A 27,439-nucleotide genomic window follows, 5' to 3' on the forward strand; every position below is an offset into this window, starting at 1 on the left:
TGCCACCTGCTGGGGTACAGCCCTCGTGCCACCTGCTGGGGTACAGCCCTCGTGCCACCTGCTGGGGTACAGCCCTTGTGCCACCTGCTGGGGTACAGCCCTCGTGCCACCTGCTGGGGTACAGCCCTCGTGCCACCTGCTGGGGTACAGCCCTCGTGCCACCTGCTGGGGTACAGCCCTCGTGCCACCTGCTGGGGTACAGCCCTCGTGCCACCTGCTGGGGTACAGCCCTCGTGCCACCTGCTGGGGTACAGCCCTCGTGCCACCTGCTGGGGTACAGCCCTCGTGCCACCTGCTGGGGAATCATCTGCTGGGGTACAGCCCCCTGTGCCACCTGCTGGGGTATGATCTGCTGGGGTACAGCCCCCTGTGCCACCTGCTGGGGTATCATCTGCTGGGGCACAGCCCCCCGTGCCACCTGCTGCGGTACAGCCCCCTGTGCCACCTGCTGGGGTATCATCTGCTGGGGCACAGCCCCCCGTGCCACCTGCTGGGGTACAGCCCGCCATGTCACCTGCTGGGGTATGATCTGCTGGGGCACAACCCCCCATGCCGCCTGCTAGGGTGTGAACTGCTGGGGCGTGATCCCCATTCCATTTGCTGATACACGGCCCCTATGCTGGCTCCTGCGGTGTGACCTGCTGGGGCGCGGTGTGTTCCATAGAGTTACTGTCTGCCCTCTTTTCGCAGACACAGAAATAGACTGGAGAGCCTACATGGACGAGGTGGAGGGTGTGCTGAACGGGACCTACGACTACACTAAGCTACAAGGGGACACCGGGCCGCTGGTGTGAGTATACTGGGGCCTGTTGGGGCATCGTGGATGTATAGATCCAGTTATACTGGGAATAGACTCATAGTCTGCGATCTGGCCCAGATCCTCCATAAATATGCCAGGGGGTAGGTAGCTGTGACCTCCTCTGGGGCCACTTATCTCCAGAACTCACTACACCACATAGGATCACTAGGGAAGAAACCACAGAGGGGTCGGATGGTATTGGTTCTTCCAGGTGGTCCCCCATCCCTGAGCATCTTGGGCAGCATTCACATCTGTGCTGCTGCAGATCAGATTCCATTATATCTGTGTGACTCTGTGTAGAATTCATTGTGGTCTTCATTCCTGCACTGCATGGGGTGAAATACCAAATATAATCAAGGGGCCCCTTGAAAAAGGAAAGGTCCGAAACGCGCGTCGGGGCGGACGCGCTCACCTGGACTCCAGCTAAGCCCCTGTATCTCTGCCACGGACAGGTAAATATGGGTGACCTGATTATATGGTCCCTGCTGGGCACGGTCTTTTTTCCATCCAGGGGATTCTGTGGTGGTGTTATTTAATTTATGGAGAGATATATATAGGGGTGTGGTGTTTATCCTTGCACCAGCTAGTAGTGACTGGATGATACTTTACTATGTGGCAAATGGCCAATCTATGACATATGAGCTGCGGCTGGTAGCGGTGTATTAAGGGGATTACCCTATGCTTATTTCACCTAGGTAAGCTGCTGTTCTAGGCGATGGCGTCGCTTATCATGTATTACACTATGTGAATATGTCGCTCTATTTCACCTTCTTCCCCAATTTGGTGTTATGCAATTTTAATACTTTGTTAATAAAATTTATATGGATCTTTTTTGAAATTTGACCTTTGTTCATCTTTTTTTGGTTTTGCATGAATTTTCTAAGCACACCAGCCTCATCAGGCCTGGGAGATCTATTTACAAATGTATACAGTTCTGATTCTACAATATGGCGACAGATCAACTTTAGGGCCCACTCATACCGGTGTAAAACCTGATTGTCAGCAGCACATCCATGTTTACATGACAATGGTCCAGAGATCTCATTAGTAATGTATGCAGCTTGTATTGTGAACTCTGGTGACAAATCCACTTTATAAAGTGAACCTGATGGCCGATCCTGGTCCAATAATGGATCACCATGCTCTCTCCCAACCTGAGCGTGCCGGCCTCATAGAAATCTAAGGAGCTGTCCTGCTCCGATCCAGAGACCCACAGCCTGATCCACTATTGTACCGAGATCTAAGGACGTCTGCATGAACCCTTAAGGGGATAGTCTCCTCTTGTGCCAGTAGTATCACACAGTAGTTGGTGAAAGTGCTGGTAGAGATGTATTGGATATGACCCAGCAACGTCTACGTGCAGAAGACAATTTCATACTAAGGGAACAGATAAACAAAAGAAAACTTTAAAAAAAAACTATCATATGTTTTTTTAACAGGTATCCTGCTGGATTTGTGTACATTTTTGGTGCATTTTACTACCTAACTGAGCATGGGACCAACATTCGGCTGGCTCAGTATATCTTTGCGGTGCTCTACCTGCTGACACTGTTTCTTGTGTTCCGCATCTACATTGTCACAAAAAAGGTAAGTAACAGGAAGCATGCATACATATATAGATATACCGTATCTTTCTGACTATAAGGGTATGTGCACACGTCCGGATTTCTTGCAGAAATTTCCTGAAGAAAACCGGAAATTTTCTGCAAGAAATCCGCATATTTTTTTTGCGTTTTTGTCCCGGTTTTTTCACGTTTTTTTTAGCATTTTGCAAGCGTAATTAGCTTGCAGAATGCTAGTTTTCCAAGCGATCTGTAGCATCGCTTGGAAAACTGATTGACAGGTTGGTCACACTTGTCAAACATAGTGTTTCACAAGTGTGACCAACTTTTTACTATAGATGCTGCCTATGCAGCATCAATAGTAAAAGATAGAATGTTTAAAAATAATTTAAAAAAATTAAAAAAAAGGTTATACTCACCTGCAGACAGCTGATCTCCTCGGCGGCGTCCGTTCATATAGATGGTGTGTGTGTGAAGGGCCTTCGATGGCGTCGCAGCTTGTGATTGGTCACATGAACGGTCACGCGACCAATCACAAGACCGCGACGTCATCGCAGGTCCTTCACACACACACCATCTATAGGAACGGAAGAGAGAGCATGCACCGAAGAGGCGGGAAGACTGCGGGAGCCATCAGAGGGTGAGTATATCACTATTTTTTATTTTAATTCTTTTTTTTTACCAATTATATGGTGCCCAGTCCGTGGAGGAGAGTCTCCTCTCCTCCACCCTGGGTACCAACCGCACATAATCTGCTTACTTCCCGCATGGTGTGCACAGCCCCGTGCGGGAAGTAAGCAGATCAATGCACTCCTAGGTGTGCGGAATTCCCGCAATTCCGCAAATTTAATGAACATGTTGCTTTTTTTCCCGCGATGCGATTTTTTCGCGGAAAAAAATGCAACATTTGCACAAAAAATGCGGAATACCCTGTAAATAATAGGAGGCATATGTTAGCGTTTTTTTTCGCGTTTTTTCACGTTTTTATCACGTTTTTATAGCGAAAAAACGCGAAAAATCCTGAACGTGTGCATATGGCCTTAGACACACCTAGGTTTTAGGGGAGGAAATTGGAAAAAAAATTGAAGCAAAAAACGGGATCAATTCAGCACTAATATCCCCTATCCTGGTATATATGGTTCCCTCATCCCTAGCCTGGTATGCATAGACTCCATCAGTGCCATCAGCTCAGAACTGGCAGCAAGTGAGACCCAGCTACTGTTCCAATAAGTCTGACCATACAGTGGCATGTAAAATTTGGGCACACCTGGTCAAAATTACTGCTATTGTGAACAATTAAGCAAGTTGAAAGATGACACATTTCCTTTGTATTTAAGGAAAAAAAAAGTCATTTTTACAATTTTAAAAATTCAAAAATGGGCCAATGCTATATTTTAGCCTATTAGGGTTATGGCTTGGTCACTATCATCGTTAGGAAATACCAGGTGATGCAAATTTCCATGCTTTATAAAAACCCAGCCTCTTTTAACCTTGTGCTAAAAAACAGCAGCCATGGGTTCTTCTAAGCAGCTGCCTCGCACTCTGAAAATGGCGAAGGCCCACAAAGCAAGAGATGGCTATAAGCAGATAGCAAAGCATTTTCAAGTTGCTGTTCCCTCAGTTTGAAATGTACTGTAATTAAGAAATGGGGGTTAATAGGAACAGTGGAGGTCAAGATAAGGTCTGGAAGACCAAGCAAAATTTCAGTGAGAGTTGCTCGAATTGCTAGAGAGACAAATCAGAACCCCCACTTGACTGCAAAAGATTTAGCAGACTCTGGAGTTGTGGTACGTTGTTCTACTTTTCACAGACACCTGCACAAATATGGACTTCATGGAAGAGTAATCAGAAGAAAACCTCCCCTGCATCCTCACCATAAAATTCAGCTTCAAAAGAACGCAAAAGAACATCTATACAAGCCTGATGCATTTTGGAAACAAGTCATGTGAACAATGAGGTTAAAATAGAACTCTTTGGCCACAATGATCAAAAGGTATGTGTGGAGAAAAAAAAAAGGGCACAGAATTTCAGAAAAAGAACATCTTACGAACTATTAAGCATGGGGGTGGATCAATCATGCTTTGAGGTTGTGTTGCAGCCAATGGCACGGGAAACATTTCACGAAAGAGGGTAGAATGGATTCAATGAAATTTCAACAAATTTTTGATGCCAACTTAACACCAGTTGTAAAAAGCTGAAGTTGAAAAGAGGATGGCTCCCACAAATGGAAAATGATCCTAAACACTAGTGATGAGCGAGTATACTCATTGCTCGGGTGGTCTCCCGAGTATTTGTGAGTACTCGGAGATTTAGTTTTTGTCAACGCAGCTGCATGATTTATGGCTGCTAGCCAGCCTGAGTACATATGGGGGTTGCCTGGTTGCTAGGGAATCCCCACATGTATTCAAGCTGTCTACCAGCCATAAATCATGCAGCTACGTCAACAAAAACTAAATCTACGAGCACTCACAAAAGCTCGGAGACCACCCGAGCATGCTCGATAAAACCCGAGCCACGAGTATACTCGCTCATCACTACTAAACACACATTAAAGTCCACAATAGATGACCTCAAAAGGCACAAGCTGAAGGTTTTACAATGGCCCTCACAGTCCCCTGATCTGAACATCATTGAAAATCTGTGGCTAGACCTCAAAATGGCAGTGTATGCAAGATGACCCTGGAATCTCACAGAACTGGAAGAATTTTCTGAGGAACAGTGGATGAAAATCCCTCAAACAAGAACTAAAAGACTTTTGTCTGGTTACAAAAAGCGTTTACAAGCTGTGACGCTTTCAAAACTGGGTGCTACTAGGTACTAACCATGCATTGGCCCATTTTCCTTTTTGTAATTTTTAAAATGTAAAAGATGAAAATATCTATTTTTTGCCTATATTACAAAGAAAAGGTGCCATCTTAAACTTTTAGCTTTTTTAGAGATCATAGTTACATAGTTATTAAGGTTGAAGGAAGACTTTAAGTCCATCTAGTTCAACCCATAGCCTAGCATGCCCTAACATGTTGATCCAGGGGAAGGCAAAAAAACCCCATGTGGTAAGAGTAAGCTCCACCATGGGGAAAAAAATTCCTTCCCGACCCCACATACGGCAATCAGACTAGTTCCCTGGATCAACGCCTTATCAAGGAATCTAGTGTATATACCCTGTAACATTATACTTTTCCAGAAAGGTATCCAGTCCCCTCTTAAAGTTAAGTAATGAATCACTCATTACAACATCATACGGCAGAGAGTTCCATAATCTCACTGCTCTTACAGTAAAGAATCCGCGTCTGTTATTATGCTTAAACCTTTTTTCCTCCTTTTTTCCATTTAACCTTCAAGTTGCTTAATTGTTCACAATAACATTAATTTTGACCGGAGGTGCCCAAACTTTCACATGCCAATGTAAAGTGGACTTCATGAAAGAATTGTGGCCAAAATCCATAAATGTTAACATGGAAAGAAGTCTAAGAGACTCAACCGTGTATGAAAACATAGGACCTGAGGTGCAAAGAAATGAAAACGGGTACTTTGGACTGATCAGTCAAAATGTGAAATATTTGACACTAACAGAAGGCAGTTTGTGGCCGAATGGCAGGAGTGCAGCATAATAATGTGTCTGCATAGGAGAGGACCCTTTCAAGTTTGGGGCTGTATTTCAGCAAATTTAATTGGGGATTTGGTCCTCAATGGTGAGAAATAAAGATACGTATCCATCATGCAATATTATCAGGGAGGTGTCTGGCTCCAAATGTATTCTGCAGCAAGACAACTTTTTTTTTTTTTGTGGACACACGGTCCACTAAAAAAGACGACCTTGTGAAAAGCTCCATACAATATAATGGATAGATGTTCTATTGGAGAAAAACGCAGAACACTGGCATGAAAAAAACATCAGAACGAGACCGTATTTATTACATGGTGTTTAGCATCATTATTCAATTTAGGTGTAATTCCAGTGTAGATATATAAAACGACTACAATCATGTATCACAATGCATTCATGTAGAGAAATGTATAATTATCGCGATTCCACCCGTGGCTGTTGCAGGCACATGAAGGCTGTATATATCAGCTGGCATATGCCCGGAAAGGTGCGGACTCAGCGCCGGAGCCCGCACCAAACAGGGAGTTCGACATCGGCGTACAATTACGCCCGATGATGGAAAGCGGTTAAAGGAAATCTGTCATCAGGTTTTTGCTACATATTTGGAGAGCAAAAACCTAAAGAGATGAACTGGAATATAAATTGGTATACATGCAACATCATGATCACACTGGCCACTATACAGACAAAATCCACGATAAAAACAAAATGAGCAAATACCCTGCAGTAAATAAATAGTAAGTGCTTGAAAATGATATAGGATACTTGTTTAATATAATTTTGATTAAAAATCAAACAAACCCTAATAGCCTTCCCACCGCGTCAAGGTGACTAGAGAAGGTCCTAACCTCTAGTATTAACACCCTACCATATGTCAAATGACGTAAATGTGAATAGTGGCCAAGCAGTACAGGGTCCCGACTATTGGACATCCAGCCATGGGAAGCTATGTGGTGAGATGGCTTTTACGTTTTTTTTGTTTTTTTTTAATCAAATTTATGTCAGCAAAGTACCCCATGTTATTTTCATGCATGATTGCTATTTATTTACTGCATTGCAATTGCTCATTTTGTTTCTCTTTAATGGCCAGTGTGAACCTTCACCTACATGTTGCATGCACACCAACTTAGATTCCAGTTCATCTCTTTAGGTTTTTGTTTAGTGTTTTGTTTTTTTTTTGCCTCCCTTTTCTTTGAGCTAGACATTACGTTTATATAGCTCCCCATGGCTTGCTGTCCATTAGAGTCTTGGTCCTGCTCGGCCCTTATGTTAACTAAGCACCCCATGTTATTTGTAAGCACTATTGCTATTTATTTACTGCAGGTTATTTGCTCATTTTGTTTTTTATTGTGAGTAGAATCTGAGAGCAGCACAATGTAGTGATATACACCCTGATTCCAGTGATGTAATTTCCTGGGCTAGTTTTGATAATGTTTTATCAGCAGGAGATCATCAGTAGAGGACTAGTAAACTTGCTGCCAAGTAGTCCTCCATATTCATGAGCTCTGTATAACCCAGCCCCCACCACTGATTGGCAGCAGACTGTATGCACTGTGCATAGTCAGAAAACTGCCAAGCAGTGGTGTGGGTGGAGTTAAACAGAGCTCAGCAGTTAGAGAACTGATAATCTCAATAGATAAAACATTATCAAAACTACCCTGGTAGCCATAGAGGTCTGCTGGAGATCTCTGTTCTTCTAGTTACACTTGCACACAGTTTTGGAAGAAACTTGGCAGGCAGCTTGTTCCAGACGTTTTGGAGAAATAACCAGGTATCTTATGTGGATGTAGACTTGTGTGAAGCCTTCAGCATCCCAGGTCGACTTGACGTTGAGATCAGGGTTCTGAGGAGACCATATCCTCACTTCCAGGACTCCTTTTTCTTATTTACACTGAAGATTGTTCTTAATGACAATGGCTATATGTTTGGGGTCGTTGTTCTGCTGCAGAATACATTTGGAACTAATAAGACTCTTCCCTGATGGTACTGCATGAAGTATTTTGTGTATTTCTCAGTATTGAGGACACCCATTAATCCTGTCCAAATTTCCAACTCCATTTACTGAACTACAGCCACAAACTTGCAAGGACCCTCCACCATGCTTGATTGTTACCTGCAGGCACTCATCATTGCACCAATCTCCAACCCTTCAGTAAACAAACTGCTTTGTGTTGCAGCCAAATATTTCACATTGAGTCCAGAGAACCCGTTGCCATTTTTCTGTACCTCAGCGCCTATGTTTTCATGCATAGTTGAGTCAAGTGGCCTTGTTTTCATGTTGAAGGTATGGCTTTCAGCCGCAATTCTTACATGAAGGCAACTTCTGACCAAATTCTTCGAACAATAGATGGGTGTAGCTGATGGCACTGCTGGATATCTTCTGATTACTAAGGAAAGTAAGCATGATTTGTCTTTCCTCTGCTGCACTAAGATTTGTCCAACCACTACGTCTGTTTGGACATCAATGTTACAAATTTCTTTGTGCTTGAATAGCTGGAAACCCCCATCTGCTTTGAAATCTTCGCCTGATAGACACTATTAATGCAGTATACCACTATAAGTTGCTGTGCTCCGGTTTGCCCTGGTGTATGGCCTGTGACATGACATTATATTCAAATCACCGACCACAGCACTATACCAATAGAATAAGAGTAAAACTTAACTTTTAATAGTATATATAATAAGACATAACATATAAACAAACATATGGCCAACAGATGTCAGCTGTTCGGCTTATGGTAAGAAAGTGCAGGGTAACCCTAATGTCCAACTGTTAATCCCCTACTTTACTGCGGAGGCTGGCACCCTAGGACCTGCGCTGTATCGCCCCAGCTCAACTTAGACTCTCCCTATTATGCCCTAGTAGGCCCTAAAGTGAAGGCGAGGAAAAGAGTCAGACAGCAAACACAATGATTCAGAGTCAGATGCAAAGTCAGAAGTCCTAGAAGTATATTCAAAAATAAATATTGTACATGAAACAGAGGGGGGATAACAAGTGCAACAAACAGTGAATAGATTCTCAGGTCAGTGAACTCATACACATTGCACGTATTCCCAATAATCATAAAGATCCTAATGGTAAGACGATATGAATGCAAAAGATTGATGATACTAAAATGTCAATTGCACCTATTCCCAAATATATTGATTGCACTGTACAAAAATGTTGAGCCCACTGACTCTAAAAAAGAGGGAGTGTATGATACACAATCTAGGTACACGGTTACTTCTATTGTCCAAAAAATGAGTAAATCTGTTAGTAATTAATGTAGTTAAAGATAAAATTCTCACAGGTCTAGTAAAATTTAGAACCCTGCTATATATAACCAACGAGGGGAGAAAAACCTATTATACCCCTTCCCGACATGTGACGTAATAGTACGTCACATGTCGGGACCCCCGCTTTGATGTGCGCTCCGGCGGTGAGCGCACATCAAAGTCGCGACATGTCAGCTGTTTTTTACAGCTGACATGTGCGCGCAATAGCGGCGGGTGAAATCGCGATCACCCGCCGCTATTAACTAGTTAAATGCCGCTGTCAAACTCAGACAGCGGCATTTAACTACCGCATCCGGCCGTGCGGCCGGATATGAGCGCATCGCCGACCCCTGTCACATGATCGGGGGTCGGCGATGCTCCTCCATTGTAACCATAGAGGTCCTGGAGACCTCTATGGTTACTGATCGCCGGTGGCTGTGAGCGCCCCCCTGTGGTCGGCGCTCACAGCACACCTGCATTTTAGCTACATAACAGCGATCTGATGATCGCTGTTATGTAGCAGAGCCGATCGGGCTGTGCCTGCTTCTAGCCTCCCATGGAGGCTATAGAAGCATGGTAAAAGTTAAAAAAAAAAGTAAAAAAAAATGTGAAAAAAATAAAAAAAATATAAAAGTTTAAATCACCCCCCTTTCGCCCCAATCAAAATAAATCAATAAAAAAAAAGCCCAACCTACACATATTTGGTATCGCCGTGTTCAGAATCGCCCGATCTATCAATAAAAAAAAAGCATTAACCTGATCGCTAAACGGCGTAATGAAAAAAAAAATCGAAACGCCAGATTTACGTTTTTTTGGTCGCCACGACATTGCATTAAAATGCAATAACGGGCGATCAAAAGAACGTATCTGCACCGAAATGCTATCATTAAAAATGCCAGCTCGGCACGCAAAAAATAAGCCCTCACCCGACCCCAGATCACGAAAAATGGAGACGCTACGGGTATCGGAAAATGGCGCAATTTTATTTATTTATTTTTTTGCAAAGTTTGGAATTTTTTTTCACCACTTAGGTAAAAAAGAACCTAGTCATGTTAGGTGTCTATGAACTCGTACTGACCTGGAGAATCATAATGGCAGGTCAGTTTTAGCATTTAGTGAACCTAGCAAAATAGGCAAGCAAAAAACAAGTGTGGGATTGCACTTTTTTTGCAATTTCACTGCACTTGGAATTTTTTTCCCGTTTTCTAGTACACGACATGGTAAAACCAATGATGTCGTTCAAAAGTACAACTCGTCCCGCAAAAAATAAGCCCTCACATGGCCAAATTGACAGAAAAATAAAAAAGTTATGGCTCTGGGAAGGAGGGGAGCGAAAAACGAAAACGGAAAAACGGAAAAAGCTCCGGGGGTGAAGGGGTTAATGCCCTACCTACCTGCGGAGGTTGGCACCTTAGGACCTGGGAAAATGGCGCCCCCGCTCGACTCCCCCTAATACGCCCTATTATGGCCCTATAACAGAAGAGCATAGAGGGTCCCAAAAGGCTCAATAAGCTGTTAGTGTGCCACTTAAGGGGAAGCTACCGTGTTTGTAGATTATTATTTATTATTATAGCGCCATTTATTCCATGGCGCTTTACATGTGAGGAGGGGTATACATAATAAAAAGTACAATAATCTTGAACAATACAAGTCACGACAGGAGGAGAGAGGACCCTGCCCGCGAGGGCTCACAATCTACAAGGGATGGGTGAGGATACAGTAGGTGAGGATAGAGCTGGTCGTGCAGCGGTTGGTTGATCGGTGGTTACTGCAGGTTGTAGGCTTGTCAGAAGAGGTGAGTCTTCAGGTTCTTTTTGAAAGTTTTGATGGTAGGTGAGAGTCTTATGTGTTGTGGTAGAGAGTTCCAGAGTAGGGGGGATGCGATTCTTGTATGCGATTGTGGGAAGAGGAGATAAGAGGGGAGTAGAGAAGGAAATCTTGTGAGGATCGGAGGTTGCGTGCAGGAAAGTACCGGGAGACTAGGTCACAGATGTATGGAGGAGACAGGTTGTGGATGGCTTTGTATGTCACGGTTAGGCTTTTGTACTGGAGTCTCTGGGTAATGGGGAGCCAGTGAAGGGATTGACAGAGGGGAGAGGCCGTGGAATAGCGCGGGGACAGGTGGATTAGTCGGGCAGCAGAGTTTAGAATAGATTGGAGGGGTGCGAGAGTGTTAGAGGGGGAGGCCACAGAGCAGGAGGTTACAGTAGTCGAGGCGGGAGATGATGAGGGCATGGACTAGGGTTTTTGCAGATTCTTGGTTGAGGAATGTACGGATCCGTGAAATATTTTTGAGTTGAAGGCGGCAGGAAGTGGAAAGGGCTTGGATATGCGGTTTGAAGGAGAGGTCAGTGTCAAGGATTATTAATAAATCAATGTAATGTAGCATAACATGCTGTTATAACCAAGTTTTGATTGTATTTGAAACATATTTCATGTGTTATAGGAGTTTAAAGAAGGCACTGGAGGCTGACATCTTGCTTTCACAGTAGCAGCCCCACACTATCAGTGTCATAATACTTCACCCCATGGTCATAGGAGATAACAGACGGACTCTGACCCTATCTATTGTAATAGAACTGTCACTGCTGTGAACTGGGCACGCTTCTGTGGGCTCCACAATTCACAGTAGTGGGAGTGTTCTGCTGCCATATTCATTGAGCCCTCGGATCTGCTAACATAAGCAGTACTGCTTCCAGGAGAACAGATCCTAGATTGACAGGCGTAAAATGCAGGAGAAAAGCTGGGGCAGAGTATCAGAGACTGCAAAGACATCAAGGAGGGACAGTGTATGATCAGCATTATCCCAGCAGGAGCTGTCAGCTGCTCAGCAGGAGTTGTGATTCATCCCTTCCACTCCTAGAATACTTCTGTCATGATTGGGAAGAAAAAGTATTCACATTGATCCCTTCCTAAGATAAGATAAGGAGCTGCAGTGAATGGCCAGAAATTGTGGAGGGGGGTGAGAAGAATCATGTAATCTGGGTGAGAGAGACAGTAACTGCTGGTGATAGCAGATCACAGGGCAGTCACCCACAAAATGGCGCTGCCCTGTGATGCTACTCTTCATTCTGCCCCAGGGATACCAGACCTCCCAAAAGGGGAGGGAAATGGTGATGTCAGCAGTTACTACCCCAGTTTTGCTGCTAACCGTAAAGCTGGTAAGTCTTACTATAGCTGCTCGAGGTCTAAAATGGAAAATGCTCCCCCTAGTGGAAATTATGTATATTTGTAAAAAAATCTATAGTATTTTTCATATAGATATGTTGCAAACATTGCATTAATACATTTTAATTACTATTTTAAGCTTAAGTTCACAAAAAGACAAACTACAAGAAAACTGGTGGCACCTTTCCTTTAACCCCTTTGAGACAGTCGGTTTTTATGTTTGGCAGCTGTCACACACTTAAAGACGCTTTTTATTGCAAAAAATAGTTTTTGCATCACGACATTTTGAGAGCTATAATTTTTCCATATTTTGGCCCACTGAGTCATGTGGGTCTTGTTTTTTGCAGGATGAGTTGATGTTTTTATTGATACCATTTTCGGGCACATGACCTTTTTTGATCGCTTTTTATTCAGATTTTTGTAGGTAAAATTGATAAAGCCGTTTTATTCTTCGGGTCAGTACGATTACAGCGATACCTCATTTATATCTTTTTTTTTAAAATGTTTTGGTGCTTTTACACAATAAAAATAATTTCTCCTTCGCCACATTGGGGGACACAGGACCATGGGTGTTATGCTGCTGTCACTAGGAGGCTGACACGAAGTTGAGAAAAAAGTTAGCTCCTCCCCTGCAGTATACACCCTCATGCTGGCTTCCAGAGACCCAGTTCAAGCTTTGTGTCCGTAGGAGGCACACTGGATTTAAACTTCTTTTCTGGACGAAGGGGCGACAGAACCTTTCAAGGCTTCGATCTCCCCGAACCAACAGGCAAGCACGGGAGTTTTACCTCTCCGTATGCTCTACTGCGACGTGGGATGCCCCTTCCGGAGCTGACTTTTGGGGCGACGGGCCCCTTCAAGGGCACCGATCTCCCCTCCTGCTTTACAGACTAGCACTGGTGTGTCACCTCCAGTATCCTCTTCTGCAGCCAGGCCTTATTGCCGGACATCTGCCCTGCCCACCAGGTCTCACCCTCGGCTGTTCAGAGGCACCTTCCACTGTGGCGTCCGTGCAGCCTCCCACTGCATCACCACTGAAAAAGCGGATGATGGAAGGAGGTGGACGGTTCCTCTCCACCCCCCTTTTAAGGGGATGGTGGATGGAGGCTCCCCTAACCCTGCAGCGTCCCATTTACCTTGAATCACTACATCAGGCCGGTACAGGAGATCCGAGGTTTTCAGGCCCCCACCTCCATAGGGGTAAGTGCAGATAAGGGGTCGCGGTTTCCGCGTTTTGGGAGGTCTCCATGGCGGTAAGGGCTCCGTGACGTCTTTCCGGCGGTCCGCGGGTGCGCGCCGGCTGAAGCCGAAAATTTAGTCCCCGGCTTCGGCCTAGTACAGGCCTTATCCCGATAAGCCCCGCCCACGCTCGCGTCATTCTTGCGGCTCTGCCTCTGGTCCTGGCGCTCCCTGCGAGACTTCCCCACAAACTCCCGGCAGCCATCTTCCCTCTTCACAGCAGCGCCGGCCGGCTTCTTCCACACGCCAGCAGCTCTGGAGGTTCTTTTCCACGCCACCTATCCGACTTGCGGGGCACAGGACCTGGGTAAGGAGTCGGCACTTAGTGCTTCCTTGCAGCGTTACCCCTCAGCTTCCACTAGCAGCCTCTTTTTTTTTCTCATATTGGGGTACAACATGTCGCAGTCAAGGGTTAAAAAGACCACTAAGGTACATACCACCTTTTTTACTGCGTGTACCACCTGCCAGGCTCCCCTCTCTGCCCTGGCTGTGATGCCCAATGTGCTCAAGAGCCCGCCGCTACCGACCCCAGTGTATCTAGCCCCCCTGAGTGGGCTGCGTCACTGTCACAATCCATGGCTTCGCTAGCCAAAGCGATTGACTCCCTTCATGACCCCTCTGGGGAGCGGGGCATTCGTTTTCCTCTGGTAGCTCCACTTCTCGCTCACCCTCTCCAGGGGCTCGAAGCGATCACGACTCTGAGTATGAGTCTGAGGCATCCCTGGACCCGGATTCTCCGGAGTTCCGATCAACTGTTGACTCCCTCATTGAGGCTGTCAATCATGCTCTAAAGGTTAATGATGACCCTAATTCAGCTCCGGATCACGCAGTTTCCTTAACGAGAACCAAGCGATCCTATAAGGTGTTCGCCTCCCATCCAGACTTCCTAGAGATAGTTCGGCGGCACAGGGAGCGACCGGATAAACGCTTTACGGGTAAAAAGGCCCTGGAATCAAAGTATCCCTTTTCCGCAGATCTGGTCAAAGATTGGACGGAACCACCGCTGGTAGATCCTCCGTTATCGCGTTTGGCTATCAAAACGCTTTTATCAGTACCTGACGGGGCTTCAATCAAAAATCCCACAGAACACCAGCTAGATTCTCTGGCGCGCTCAGTGTATGAAACCTCAGGTTCCTCCCTATCTCCCTCCTTCGCTGAGGCATGGGTCGCCAAAGCAATGGTTTTCTGTGCAGAAGCCCTTGCAAAATCCATTCAGGACCAGACTCTTCTGTCTGAGGCGGCGGACCTCGCCAAACAAATTGCTATGGCTGCAGATTATGTGATGTACGCGTCATTAGAAGTAGCGGACTGTGCGGCAACCGCGCCTTCAAATGCCATCACCATCAGGAGAGCTATTTGGCTTAGAGAGTGGTGTGCGGATTCCTCCTCAAAAGTCTCTGATTTCCCTTCCCTTTCAGAGCAGACGTCTGTTTGGAGAAAAATTGGACCAGCTTATTTCCGATGCTACAGGAAGGAAAAGCAAGTTCCTCCCTCAACACAGGCCTAAAGCTGCCTTTCAGCGCCAACAGCATTTTCGTTTTCGCCCCTTTCGCAGTAGCTCTTTCTGGTCCAACTCCACAGCATCGTCCAGATCAGAACGATCTACACGCACAGACAGAGACTCTAGGCCTTCTTACAGACCGAATCAGTCCTGGCGAGGAAAACCGAGACAACCCAGAACCAGAAGTTCCAGGCCTTCCAGATTTCCTTCACAATGACTCGGGGGGCATTCCAGTCGACACCACCGAGGTAGGCAGATGCCTGCTTCTTTTTCGACACGTCTGGCTTTCCGTCATCCACGACTAATGGGTCAGAGACCTGGTGTCTTCTGGTTACAAAATAGAATTCTCCGCCTCCCCTCCAGCACGGTTTTTTTTTCCCCTCTCGTCTCCCAGGTTCGGGAGCTCAGTCTCGCGCTCTTCACTGCGGCATCGAATCCCTCCGCCAAAACGGGGTCATTGTTCCGGTTCCGGAACACGAGAGATTCAGAGATTTTTACTCAAACCTCTTCGTTGTGCCAAAAAAGGACGGGACAGTGCGCCCCATTTTGGACCTGAAGCTCCTAAACAAGTATGTAAAAGTACGGCACTTCAGGATGGAATCCCTCCGGACGGTCATCTCCTCGATGGAGAGAGGCGAGTTCCTAGCATCAATAGACATCAAAGATGCTTATCTTCATAGCCCAATCTTTCCGCCACATCAAAGGTTCCTCCGTTTCGCCATCCTAGAGGACCATTTTCAATTCACGGCCTTACCCTTCGGTCTTGCCACTGCGCCCAGGGTATTCACAAAGGTCATGGCGGCTGTCATGGCCATTCTACACTCCCGGGGAGTAGTCGTGTTGCCATACTTAGACGACCTTCTGATCAAGGGTCCGTCTTATGCCTGCGAAGCCAGCGTCCATCCGCATTACGTTGGATTCCCTTTCGCGCCTGGGCTGGTTAATCAACTTGGACAAGTCCTCCCCTGTTCCAGCTCGATGGATCTCTTTCCTAGGCATGATCCTGAACACGTCCAAGGGGCTGGTTTTACTTCCTTGGTCCAAGGCCCAAGCGCTTCAGCAGGGAGCCCGGACGCTCTGTCGCCCTTGCCCGCAGTCCATTCGGTTTGCCATGAAGATCCTGGGGAAGATGGTGGCCGCAATGGAAGCGGTCCCCTTCGCTCAACTGCATCTCCGTCCCCTCCAACAGGCCCTGCTAGACAATTGGGACAGGAGTCCCTTAACTCTCGACCGGCCATGACCTCTGCCCCTGCGGATCAGGCAAGCGCTCAAATGGTGGACTTTGGAATCATCTCTCAACCAGGGGAGGTCTTTTCTCCCGATCCATTGGCTGGTGGTGACTACCGACGCCAGTCTCCTCAGTTAGGGAGCGGTGTTTTGCCACCACACTGCCCAGGGGAGTTGGACGATTCGGGAGTCGAAACTTCCTATAAACATCTTGGAGATCCGAGCTGTCAGATTTGCCCTGAGACGCTTTCACTTCCTGCTCGCGGGTCACCCAATCCGAATTCAGTCGGACAACGTGACAGCGGTGGCGTACATAAACCATCAAGGGGGTACCCGCAGCAGGGCGGCGATGCAGGAAGTCTCCCACATTCTCCGTTGGGCCGAGACCAACCACTCCACCATTTCTGCAGTGCACATTCCAGGCGTCGAGAACTGGGCGACGGACTTTCTCAGCCGTCAGGGTCTCGCCTCGGGGGAGTGGGAACTCCATCCAGAGGTTTTTCAACAAATCTGCCTTCGCTGGGGAACTCCGGACGTGGACCTGATGGCGTCCAGACTGAACGCCAAGGTCCCCAACTTCATAGCACGTTCTCAGGATCCCCGGGCCGTCGGGGTGGATGCACTGATATCCCCATGGCACCGGTTCCAATTTCCGTACGTGTTCCCTCCACTTCCCTTGCCAAAAGTGATCCGAAAAATCAAGATGGAGGGGGTTCCGGTGATTCTTATCGCCCTGGATTGGCCAAGTCGCGCATGGTAGGCGGAGCTCGTTCATCTCGTATCCGACGTTCCCTGGCGGTTACCAGACCGCCCAGATCTGCTTCGCCAAGGACCGATCTACCACCAGAGCTCAGGGGCCCTACGTTTAACTGCGTGGCTGTTGAAACCTGGATCCTAACTCAAGCAGGTTTCTCCCAGCAGGTCATCGCCACCATGATCAGCGCTCGCAAGACGTCTTCCGCTCGCATCTATCACTGCACCTGGAAAGCCTTCTTCTCATGGTGCAGGCTCCGCGGTCGCCCTCCTCTCGTTTTCTTCATTCCCTCCATTCTGGAATTTCTCCAGTCCGGCTTGGATTCTGGCCTGGCGCTCAGTTACCTCAAGGGTCAGATCTCAGGATTATCGGTGTTGTTCAAGCGTAAGATTGCTGCTAACTTGCAAGTCAGGACCTTTATTCAAGGGGTCTCCCGCGTGGTACCCCCCTACAGAATGCAGTTAGAGACCTGGGATATCAATTTGGTCCTGAGCGTCCTTCAGGAATCTCCGTTTGAACCTCTGCAGGATGTCTCCCTGGCCATCCTCTCCTGGAAGGTTGCCTTCCTTGTGGCAGTAACCTCTATCAGGTGCGTCTCGGAGTTGGCCACACTATCCTGCCGGGCGCCTTTCCTTTCCTTCCACCAGGACAAAGTAGTCCTACGCCCATCTCCGGCTTTTCTTCCTAAGGTGGTTTCATCGTTCCACCTTAATGAAGATATCATTCTTCCCTCCTTCTGCCCACAGCCGAGACATAGGGTCGAAAAGGCCCTTCACATCTTGGGCGTGGTACGGGCCCTCAGGAGGTACGTTTCTAAGACTGCTCCCTTCCGCAAGTCGGACTCCCTCTTTGTCCTCCCGGAGGGTCACAGAAAGGGTTCAGCCTCGTCTAAGGCCACGATAGCCAGATGGATCCGATCGGCTATCCAAGAATCTTATCGAGTCAGGGGCAGACCTATCCCGGCGGGTGTTAGGGCACACTCTACTCGGTCGGTGGGTGCTTCCTGGGCCATTCGGCACCAGGCAACGGCGGAGCAGGTTTGCAAGGCCGCAACATAGTCTAGCCTGCATACTTTCCCAAAGCACTACAATGTCCACACTCAATCTTCCGCGGACGCGGCCCTTGGCAGACGTATTCTGCAGGCGGCCGTTGTGCACTTATAGTCAGATGGTGCACACAGTTATGTGGTTGTATTGTTCCCCACCAAGGGACTGCTTTGGGACGTCCCATGGTCCTGTGTCCCCCAATGTGGCGAAGGAGAAATAGGGATTTTTGTGTACTCACCGTAAAATCCTTTTCTCCGAGCCACTTATTGGGGGACACAGCACCCACCCTGTTAGCCTTTTGGCTCGTTACCTTTTTGGTTCTTGACTTTCTCTGACATGTTATACTCTAATGTTATGTAATATATTGTTATTAATCTCCTACTGCTTTTGCACTGAACTGGGTTTCTGGAAGCCAGCATGAGGGTGTATACTGCAGGGGAGGAGCTAACTCTTTTTGTCTCAACTTAGTGTCAGCAGCATAACACCCATGGTCCTGAGTCCCCCAATGAGTGGCTTGGAGAAAAGGATTTTACGGTGAGTACACAAAAATCCCTATTTTTGCATCGCTTTATTCTGAGAGCTATAACTTTTTTTTATTTTTCTGCTCATGGAGCTGTAAGGCTTCTTGTTTTTTGCTGGACAAGATGACGTTTTCAGCGGTACCATGTTTATTTACAGCCGTCTTTTTGATCGTGTTTTATTACACTTTTTTGGCGGTATGATAATCTTTATTTTTTATATAGCGCTAACATATTACGCAGTGCTTTACAGTTTTGCACACATTATCATCACTGTCCCCGATGGGGCTCACAATCTAAATTCCCTATCAGTACAGTAAAGACCAAAAGTTTGGACACACATTCTCATTTAAAGATTTTTCTGTATTTTCATGACTATGAAAATTGTTCATGTACACTGAAGGCATCAAAACTATGAATTAACACATGTGGAATTATATACTTAATTTCAGTTGTTTCACACTTTTTTGTTATGTCTTATATTCTAGGTTCTTCAAAGTAGCCACCTTTTGCTTTGATGACTGCTTTGCACACTCTTGGCATTCTCTTGATGAGCTTCAAGAGGTAGTCCCCGGGAATGGTCTTCCAACAATCTTGAAGGAGTTCCCAGAGATGCTTAGCACTTGTTGGCCCTTTTGCCTTCAGTCTGCGGTCCAGCTCACCCCAAACCATCTCGATTGGTTTCAGGTCTGGTGACTGGAGGCCAGGTAATCTGGCGTACCATCCCATCACTCTCCTCTTGGTCAAATAGCCCTTACACAGCCTGGAGGTGTGTTTGGGGTCATTGTCCTGTTGAAAAATAAATGATGGTCCAACTAAATGCAAACCGGATGGAATAGCATGTTGCTGCAAGATGCTGTGGTAGCCATGCTGGTTCAGTATGCCTTCAATTTTGAATAAATCCCCAACAGTGTCACCAGAAAAGCACCCCAACACCATCACACCTCCTCCTCCATGCTTCATAGTGGGAACCAGGCATGTAGAGTCCATCCGTTCACCTTTTCTGTTTCGCACAAAGACACAGTGGTTGGAACCAAAGATCTCAAATTTGGACTCATCAGACCAAAGAACAGATTTCCACTGGTCTACTGTCCATTCCTTGTGTTCTTTAGCCCAAACAAGTCTCTTCTGCTTGTTGCCTGTCCTTAGCAGTGGTTTCCTAGCAGCTATTTTACCATGAAGGCCTGCTGAACAAAGTCTCCTCTTAACAGTTGTAGAGATGTCTGCCGCTAGAACTCTGTGTGGCATTGACCTGGTCTCTAATCTGAGCTGCTGTTAACCTGCGATTTCTGAGGCTGGTGACTCGGATAAACTTATCCTCAGAAGCAGAGGTGACTCTTGGTCTTCCTTTCCTGGGGCGGTCCTCATGTGAGCCAGTTTCTTTGTAGTGCTTGATGGTTTTTGCCACTGCACTTGGGGACACTTTCAAAGTGTATCCACCAGACTTCTGCACAACACAACTGTTGGTCCCAACACCATTTATAAGGCAAGAAATCCCACTTATTAAACCTGACAGGGCACACCTTTGAAGTGAAAACCATTCCTGGTGACTACCTCTTGAAGCTCATCAAGAGAATGCCAAGAGTGTGCAAAGCAGTCATCAAAGCAAAAGGTGGCTACTTTGAAGAACCTAGAATATAAGACATAATTTCAGTTGTTTCACACGTTTTTGTTAAGTATATAATTCCACATGTGTTAATTCATAGTTTTGATGCCTTCAGTGAGAATGTACAATTTTCATAGTCATGAAAATACAGAAAAATCTTTAAATGAGATGTGTCCAAACTTTTGGTCTGTACTGTATGTATTTGGAGTGTGGGAGGAAACCAGAGTGCCCGGAGGAAATCCACGCAAATACGGGGAGAACATACAAAATCCTTGCAGATGTTGCCCAAGGTGGGATTAGAACCCAGGACTCCAGCGCTGCAAGGCTACAGTGCTATCCACTGAGCCACCATGCTGCCCTATGATGATAAAGCATTGTTTTTTGCCTCTTTTTTATGGTGTTCACTCAAGGGGTTAACTAGTGACAGTTTTATAGAGCGGGTCGTTACGGATGCAGCGATACCAAACGTGTACTTTTATAGTTTTTGTTTTTTTTATTTACATACACAAATGGATTTATTGGAAAAAAATTTTTTTTTTCTTTATTTGGAGATTTTTTTAAAAAATGTTACGTTTATATATTTTTTTAACTTTATAACATTGTCCTGGGATGGGACATCACTATATTACATCAGATCACTGATCTGACACTTTGCATAGCACAAATCACATCTGAAAGGCAGGAGGAAGGAGGCTTGCCGGCGCCTCTTCTCAGCAGGTGCTCATAAGTCACCCCACTGCAGGACCCAGAAGGACCCCACAGCCATCTCGGGGCCGGGGGTCTCCATGGAGACCATGAGTATAACGCGATCACATCGCGTTATTCTGATGGACTCGTGTAGGGCCGGGGCTCTGTCGCGGTCACTACTGACAGTGGCATCAGAGGGGTTAAATGCCCGCAATCGGTGCTAGCATACAGCTGACACCCGCACCCGATCTTTGCAGCGCCGTACTAGTACTGCTGCTGGCACAAATGCAGTTCCCGTAGCGCAGTACTAGTACGGCGCATGTCGCGAAGGGGTTAAATATGATCACTCCCAAATGCAGCACAGTGTCCTATATATAATCACAGACCAGTACGGCAAATAAAAAAAACAAACAAACAGTGTTGATAGAGAGCAACTCCCCAGTAAATACTATAATATACAATATACTATGACAAAACACCAGAATAAACCTAATGGAAAGTTGGTTAACAATAAGAGCTATGGTATATCACCAATAGCTATTAATTATGTGATATTAAATAGAAAGTAGGTAAAAAGAGAAAGCTGTGGTCTAACAACCTATAGCCATTAAGTATGCAATTCTCGACGCATTTCTCCTACAATCGGTTCATCAGGAGACATACTTAATAATAGGTAAAGAGCAGAAAACTGATCTGAAACGTGAACCAGAAGAAAGAGGGTAAACTCTGTGAATCTGAACAATAAGGAGCTCCCTTAGTTGCATTGGGGAACAGTGTCCATCCGACCTCACCATCTTCTGTCAGCTGTCTAGTTGTAGAGAAATAGACTTTTATTTCCTCATGCTAATGCTTTCTTCCAGGCTCCAGGGCGTGCGGTGTCTGGGAGAAATCCCTGCCTCTTGTCTTCATTATTCTGTCACACCCTCCCATGCTGTCACCCTGACCTGTGACGTGCAGTTTTGGTGCTTGAATTCCGCTCATGTGTCCTGCACTCATTCGACAGTCTGTACCTCTTCCTTCTTTCCATGGTCTGTGTATTCAGCATTCCTGTACTCAGGAGCACAATAATGCTGAATGCATATACCATAGAGAAAAGGAAAAGGTACAGATTGTCCAGTGAGTGAGTGTAGGGCACATGCGTGGGATTCCGGAGCCACAACTGCACATCACAGGGATTTCTTCCAGGCACTGCACCGCCCCGGAACCAAGCAGAAATCACATTAACATAGTGAAATAAAAGTTTATTTCTCTACATCTAGACAGCAACTATGAGGCATACAGGAAAGACTAGATTAACATTTCTATTACCTGTATGCCCATAGTAATATCTAAAAAGTACCCCAGGAGTGACAGATTCCCTTTAAACATAAAAACAATTAAATCATTAGATTCCAATTAATTTAATTGCTGATATCTTCACAGTGAACATTCAAAATTAACCACTTTACCCCCAAGGCGGTTTGCATGTTAAAGGGACTCTCACCTCAAATTGGCGGAATATTTAAATGACTTTTTACCTGTCCGATAGGCTGCGTTTCATCTTCATTTCTCCACCCCATCCGTCCCTGTTGTCCGCAATATGTTAGTGAATTAGAGTACTTGTGCTCCATAGTTGGCGCGTATGCCATGCTATCTTCGGTCGCACACACGCAGTATGCTTTGCCCAACTGCGGGCAAAGCCGAAAAGCATTACTGCGCATGCGACCGCGCACTATGTCCCGGTAGTATTTTGCTGTGTTGCGGGACATAGTACGCAGGCGCATGCGCAGTAATGCTTTTCGGCTTTGCCCGAAGTTGGGAAAAGCATACTGCGCATGTGCGACCGAAGATTGCATTGCATACGTGCCAACTATGGAGCACAAGTACTCTAATTCACTAACATATTGTGGACAACCGGGACAGACGGGGTGGAGAAATGAAGATGAAACGCCACCCATCGGACAGGTAAAAAGTCATTTAAATATATTTATTTTTTTACTTCGTCTCACTAAGGGACTTTCTGCAGTCTGATCGCAGTTATAAGGTATCGCAATGCAGGAGCATTGCTATGTCTTATAGCTTGTAAGCCCTGCAGACACAAAGTTAGTAAGATCATGTACTGCGCATGTTCTAACTAAGGCTACTTTCACACTTCCGTCTTATGGCGTACGTCGCAATGCGTCGTTTTGGAGGAAAAAACGCATCCTGCAAAGTTGCCCGCAGGATGCGTTTTTTCTCCATAGACTTGCATAGACTCGTGTTTTGGCGGACCGTCGGCACAAAAACTGCATCCGCTGCCCACGTCTTGCAGTTATTTCACAGCGTCCGTCGGTACGTCCGCCCGACGCATTGCGACGGGCCCGTACCGACGGAAGTGTGCAAGTAGCTTAACTTGCTAGTGCCTGATTACACAGATGTCATGAAAACATTGGGTGACCTTGGCAACGATCGGGACCCCACGATGACGTTGTGAGGTCTCCAATCCAAGGGCAAAGGGGCTTCTCTTCCCATTTAAGGGGTTAAAGTTCCAGAAGCAGTGCGGGCACCGCTCCTGGCGCTGAGAGCTGGGTGTCAACTGTCAGAATCGGCTGACACCCGGCAGCGATCGGACGCACGCACACAGCCTCTGAGCGCTCAAAATCGCCTGGGCATATTCATACGTTCAAGGTTGGTAAGGACCAGGCATTCTGGATTTATGGATACGTCAAGGTCGAAAAGGGATTAAAAAGAAAAGAACCAACTTGATTCTACTTTGCAGCCATTATTATATTGTGTGTCGTATTCTACATGAAAAAAAAAAAATCGGTGAAAGGTCCTATTTAAATTTCCTGCACAGCTGTTTACACCTGACTATAACCCTACTGATTCCCTGACATTGGGCAAGTGTACAGAGAGTGATGGAGTTTTGAAGGCAAAAGGTGGTCACGCCAAATATTGAAATTATTTTGTTAACTGATAAACTATTAACACTTTTTTAAGCATTCTTACTTTGTAACATATATATATATGCATAAAAAAGTTAGCACAGCATGTGACACAAACTTACTGTCTGCTTTGTGACTCTCAATTCTTAGGTACCTCCGTATGTATTCTTCTTCATGTGTTGTGCTTCATATCGCGTGCACTCCATCTTTCTTCTGCGCCTCTTCAATGATCCAGTGGCTATGGTGATTTTATTCTTTGCCATCAACCTGATATTACAGGATCACTGGAGCTGGGGCTGCTTTTTCTACAGGTAATTATGGAATCTTGTCATTGCCCTAATCAGATATCCTAATGTTGTTGCAATTATACTGAAACATATTTCAGTATGTTCTAACTGATTTAATGAGCCACTATCAGTTTCCCTGGACTGTCCGTGTGTACTTTCACATGCATGACTTGATCTTTGAGATAAGTATATACTACTGGCAGGATCAACCAGGATTTTTATATTGTGTAAAGCAATCGTGCAAAACGTCTGGAAAGTAACTTGATTTCCTATTGAATGTTTATGTAGATGGGAAAAAATATCCCCTAAACTGTCGGACGTAGGTTGTGTGCTGGAGATCAGATTGGTCCACCTCGTCCCAACGCCCTAAGGTAATTGACAGGTCTCTTCCTATGTATCCATGTGGGAGAGACTTGTCAGTCACCTGCAGCAGCGCTGGGAAAAGGCGACCGGGGGTTGGCATTGGACTAGTCTGATCTCTGGCTATGGTCCAATAATACACTGCACACGGTTTGGGCTGCATCAATCACCTGACAGGTGCCCTTTAATTATTGCTGACCACGACTAAATCCATTTCAGATAGCCTCACATATGCCCAGATCCTCATGTTGCAGCTTAGACTCACACAGCTGATTACAGATAAAAATAGTTTATTTGTTAATGGTTGACTGGTTTTGCTTCGAAACTGCAGTTTTCAGTCCATCCTTTAAACTGATTTTTGCTTCATGGTTTTTCCTTTAACAACATAAGTGAAGCCTTAAAGAAAAACCAAACAATGCATTAAATTATTCTATCAATTCCTCACTGCAAATCTTACTTTGCTTTGATCCCATTTAGTCATGTCAAGGTTATAACTGAAAGATGCCGTATTTTTCAGATTATAAAACGCACCTTTTACCCTCAAAATTTGGGGGGAGGGAATGGGGGTGCATCTTATAATGCGAATGTAGCTTATTGGCTGCGGTGGAGTGGGGTCCCAGGGTCGATGCTGCAGGAAGCTTCTGGCGATGGCAGGAGTGGGGCGACACTGCAGGTCCCAGGCTACTAGGAGGGGATGTTCGGCAGTGCAGGAATTCCGCTGACATTCTGTGAAAGTCTGGAGCCCAGGCACTTTGCCTGCTTTCCAATCTGGTGGACTCTGAAAATGGCCACTGGAGGCGACACGTGTGCAGATTAAGATCTCGTCTACTGCCATCTCAATTGCACGTGCGCCATTTTGCCAGAGTCCACCGCCTTAAAAAGCATGGAAAGTGTGGGGGCTCCGGGGTATCACAGAATGTCGGGCGGAGCCCACGTACCGCCGAACGCCACCTCCTACCGGCCGGGGCCCCACAGCATTGCCCTATTCCTACTTCCGCCGAACACCACATCCTACCAGCTTGGGGCCTGCTGTGTCTCCACCACCGCCACTTTCCTGCAGCAGCCACCTGGAATCCCACTACACGGCCGCCCCCCCCACCAGGTAAGCTACCATAAAAGTGGATTATATGATGCACCACCTTTTTATTAACATTTTTTCCTCCGCAATATTTGGTATTTGGGGTGCGCCTTAGAATCTGCAAGATATGGTATATAGAGAAATCTTATGTGCCCTCCCCTTTTTTTTTTCATTGTCCTGTGTGTGACTGTAAGATAACCAACTGCGTGCAGTAGGACAAAAGATTGCCAAGCTTCGGCCCCTGTCATTGACTATTATAAGCCAGGCTGCACAATTTATAAGAATGAATATGGAGGGAGGGCATTTTTAATTTATACAGTACTAATAAAGTCTGGACACAGCTGTTCACGGTATGTGCACATTGTAGATTCAAATTGAAGGCAGCAATGCGTTAAATCTTAGATTTCTCAAAGTACCCCCTTTTACTCTGTTCTAAACAGATTTATAAACCCTTGGTGTTCTCTCAAGCGGCTTCATCAGGTAGTCACTTAGAAGCCATTCCAACAGTCTTAGGCTATGGCTCCACGGTACGGAGGGGCGGCGGTATCGCCGCAGCGGCGAAGCCGCTCGGCGCTAAGCCCCGCCCCCTTCCTGGGACGCGATCATGCCAGATGTGTTAACTCTTCACATCCGGGATGATCGCTCGCTCCCATAGGGCCCTGTGATATGCCTTGCGGGGACGCTGCGTCCCCGCAAGGTGTACGGACATGCTGCGATCTGAAAAGACGCGCAGCATGTCCGGAGTCGCAGGGCCGCCGCGTGCGGGTTTCCACGCAGAGTGGAGACGGGATTTCATCAAATCCCCTCCACTATGCTGGAACATCTGGACGCTGCTTTTTTGACGCTGCAGCTCTGCGCAGCGTCAAAAAAGCAGCGTTTCCTGACCGTGGAAACATACCCTTAAAGGTGTTCCTAGAGGTGCTGACCACTTGTTTGCGGCTTTGCCTTCAACTTATTGTCCAGTCCAACTTACCCCAAACTATCTTGTTTGGGTAGAGGGCAGGTGATTTTGAAGTTCATGTCATCTGACACTGCCCTCCATTTCTCTCCTTCCTAGTCACAGCCTGGAGGTCTGATTTTTGGTCAATTTGCTGTTGAAACACAAATAATGGTCCTACTAAAATGGGATGACATGTTGCAGAATTTTATGGTAGCAATGCTCAGTAAGGCTAGGTTCCCATTGCGTTAATGGGATAGCGCTAACGGACAGCGTTGCACGGCGAAATTAACGCCGTGCACCGCGTCCGTTAGCGCTCCCATTGCCGGCAATGTTAGAGCGCATTGCTAGCGCGTGTCATTTTCGGCACGCGCTAGCGATGTGCCGGTCTTTTGTAGCGCGCCTCGGACGCTGCTTGCAGCGTCCGCGGCGCGCCAGAGGTCCGTTCCCCGCTCTCACAGATCGGGGATCTGCGAGAGCGGGGACGTTAACGCGACCCCTGAACGCGGCCCCGAAAAAGACATTGCGTTAGCGCAATCCGCTAGCGCTCGCGCTAAACGGATTGCACTAACGCAATCTGAACCTAGCCTAAGTGTTCCTTGAATTTAGAGTATAGCAACAGTGTTACCAACAAAGCACCCCAACACAATCACACTTCCCCCTCCATGCTTCACTGTGGGGACCACACATTCAAAAAGCTCACCTTTTTGTGTCTCGCAAAAACATGGTTATTGGCACCAAAAATCGCAAATTTTGATTCATAAGACCACAGTACAGAATTCCTCTGCTCTAGTGCCTAAGCATATTACTTGGCCCAAACAAGTCTCTTCTTGTTTTGAAGTCCTCAGTAGTGGCTTCTTTTCAGCAATTTGATTAAAAATGACTGCTTCTCCCAGTCACCT

The 27,439-nt window shown here is 46.4% G+C and overlaps 1 protein-coding gene across 2 annotated transcripts in view; it reads left to right on the plus strand.

Moving 5' to 3' along the window:
- ALG3 (ALG3 alpha-1,3- mannosyltransferase) overlaps window positions 1-27,439 on the plus strand; it is a 68,506-nt gene that overhangs the window by 564 nt on the left and 40,503 nt on the right. For both annotated transcript variants that reach the window (XM_077290124.1, XM_077290125.1), the window contains exons 2-4: window positions 691-790; window positions 2,239-2,386; window positions 24,026-24,186. In XM_077290124.1, the coding sequence (XP_077146239.1) occupies window positions 691-790; window positions 2,239-2,386; window positions 24,026-24,186 (409 nt within the window). The remainder of the gene's footprint in view (window positions 1-690; window positions 791-2,238; window positions 2,387-24,025; window positions 24,187-27,439) is intronic.

The sequence above is a fragment of the Ranitomeya variabilis genome, chromosome 2, assembly GCF_051348905.1.
Source record: "Ranitomeya variabilis isolate aRanVar5 chromosome 2, aRanVar5.hap1, whole genome shotgun sequence".
Lineage (NCBI taxonomy): Eukaryota > Metazoa > Chordata > Amphibia > Anura > Dendrobatidae > Ranitomeya > Ranitomeya variabilis.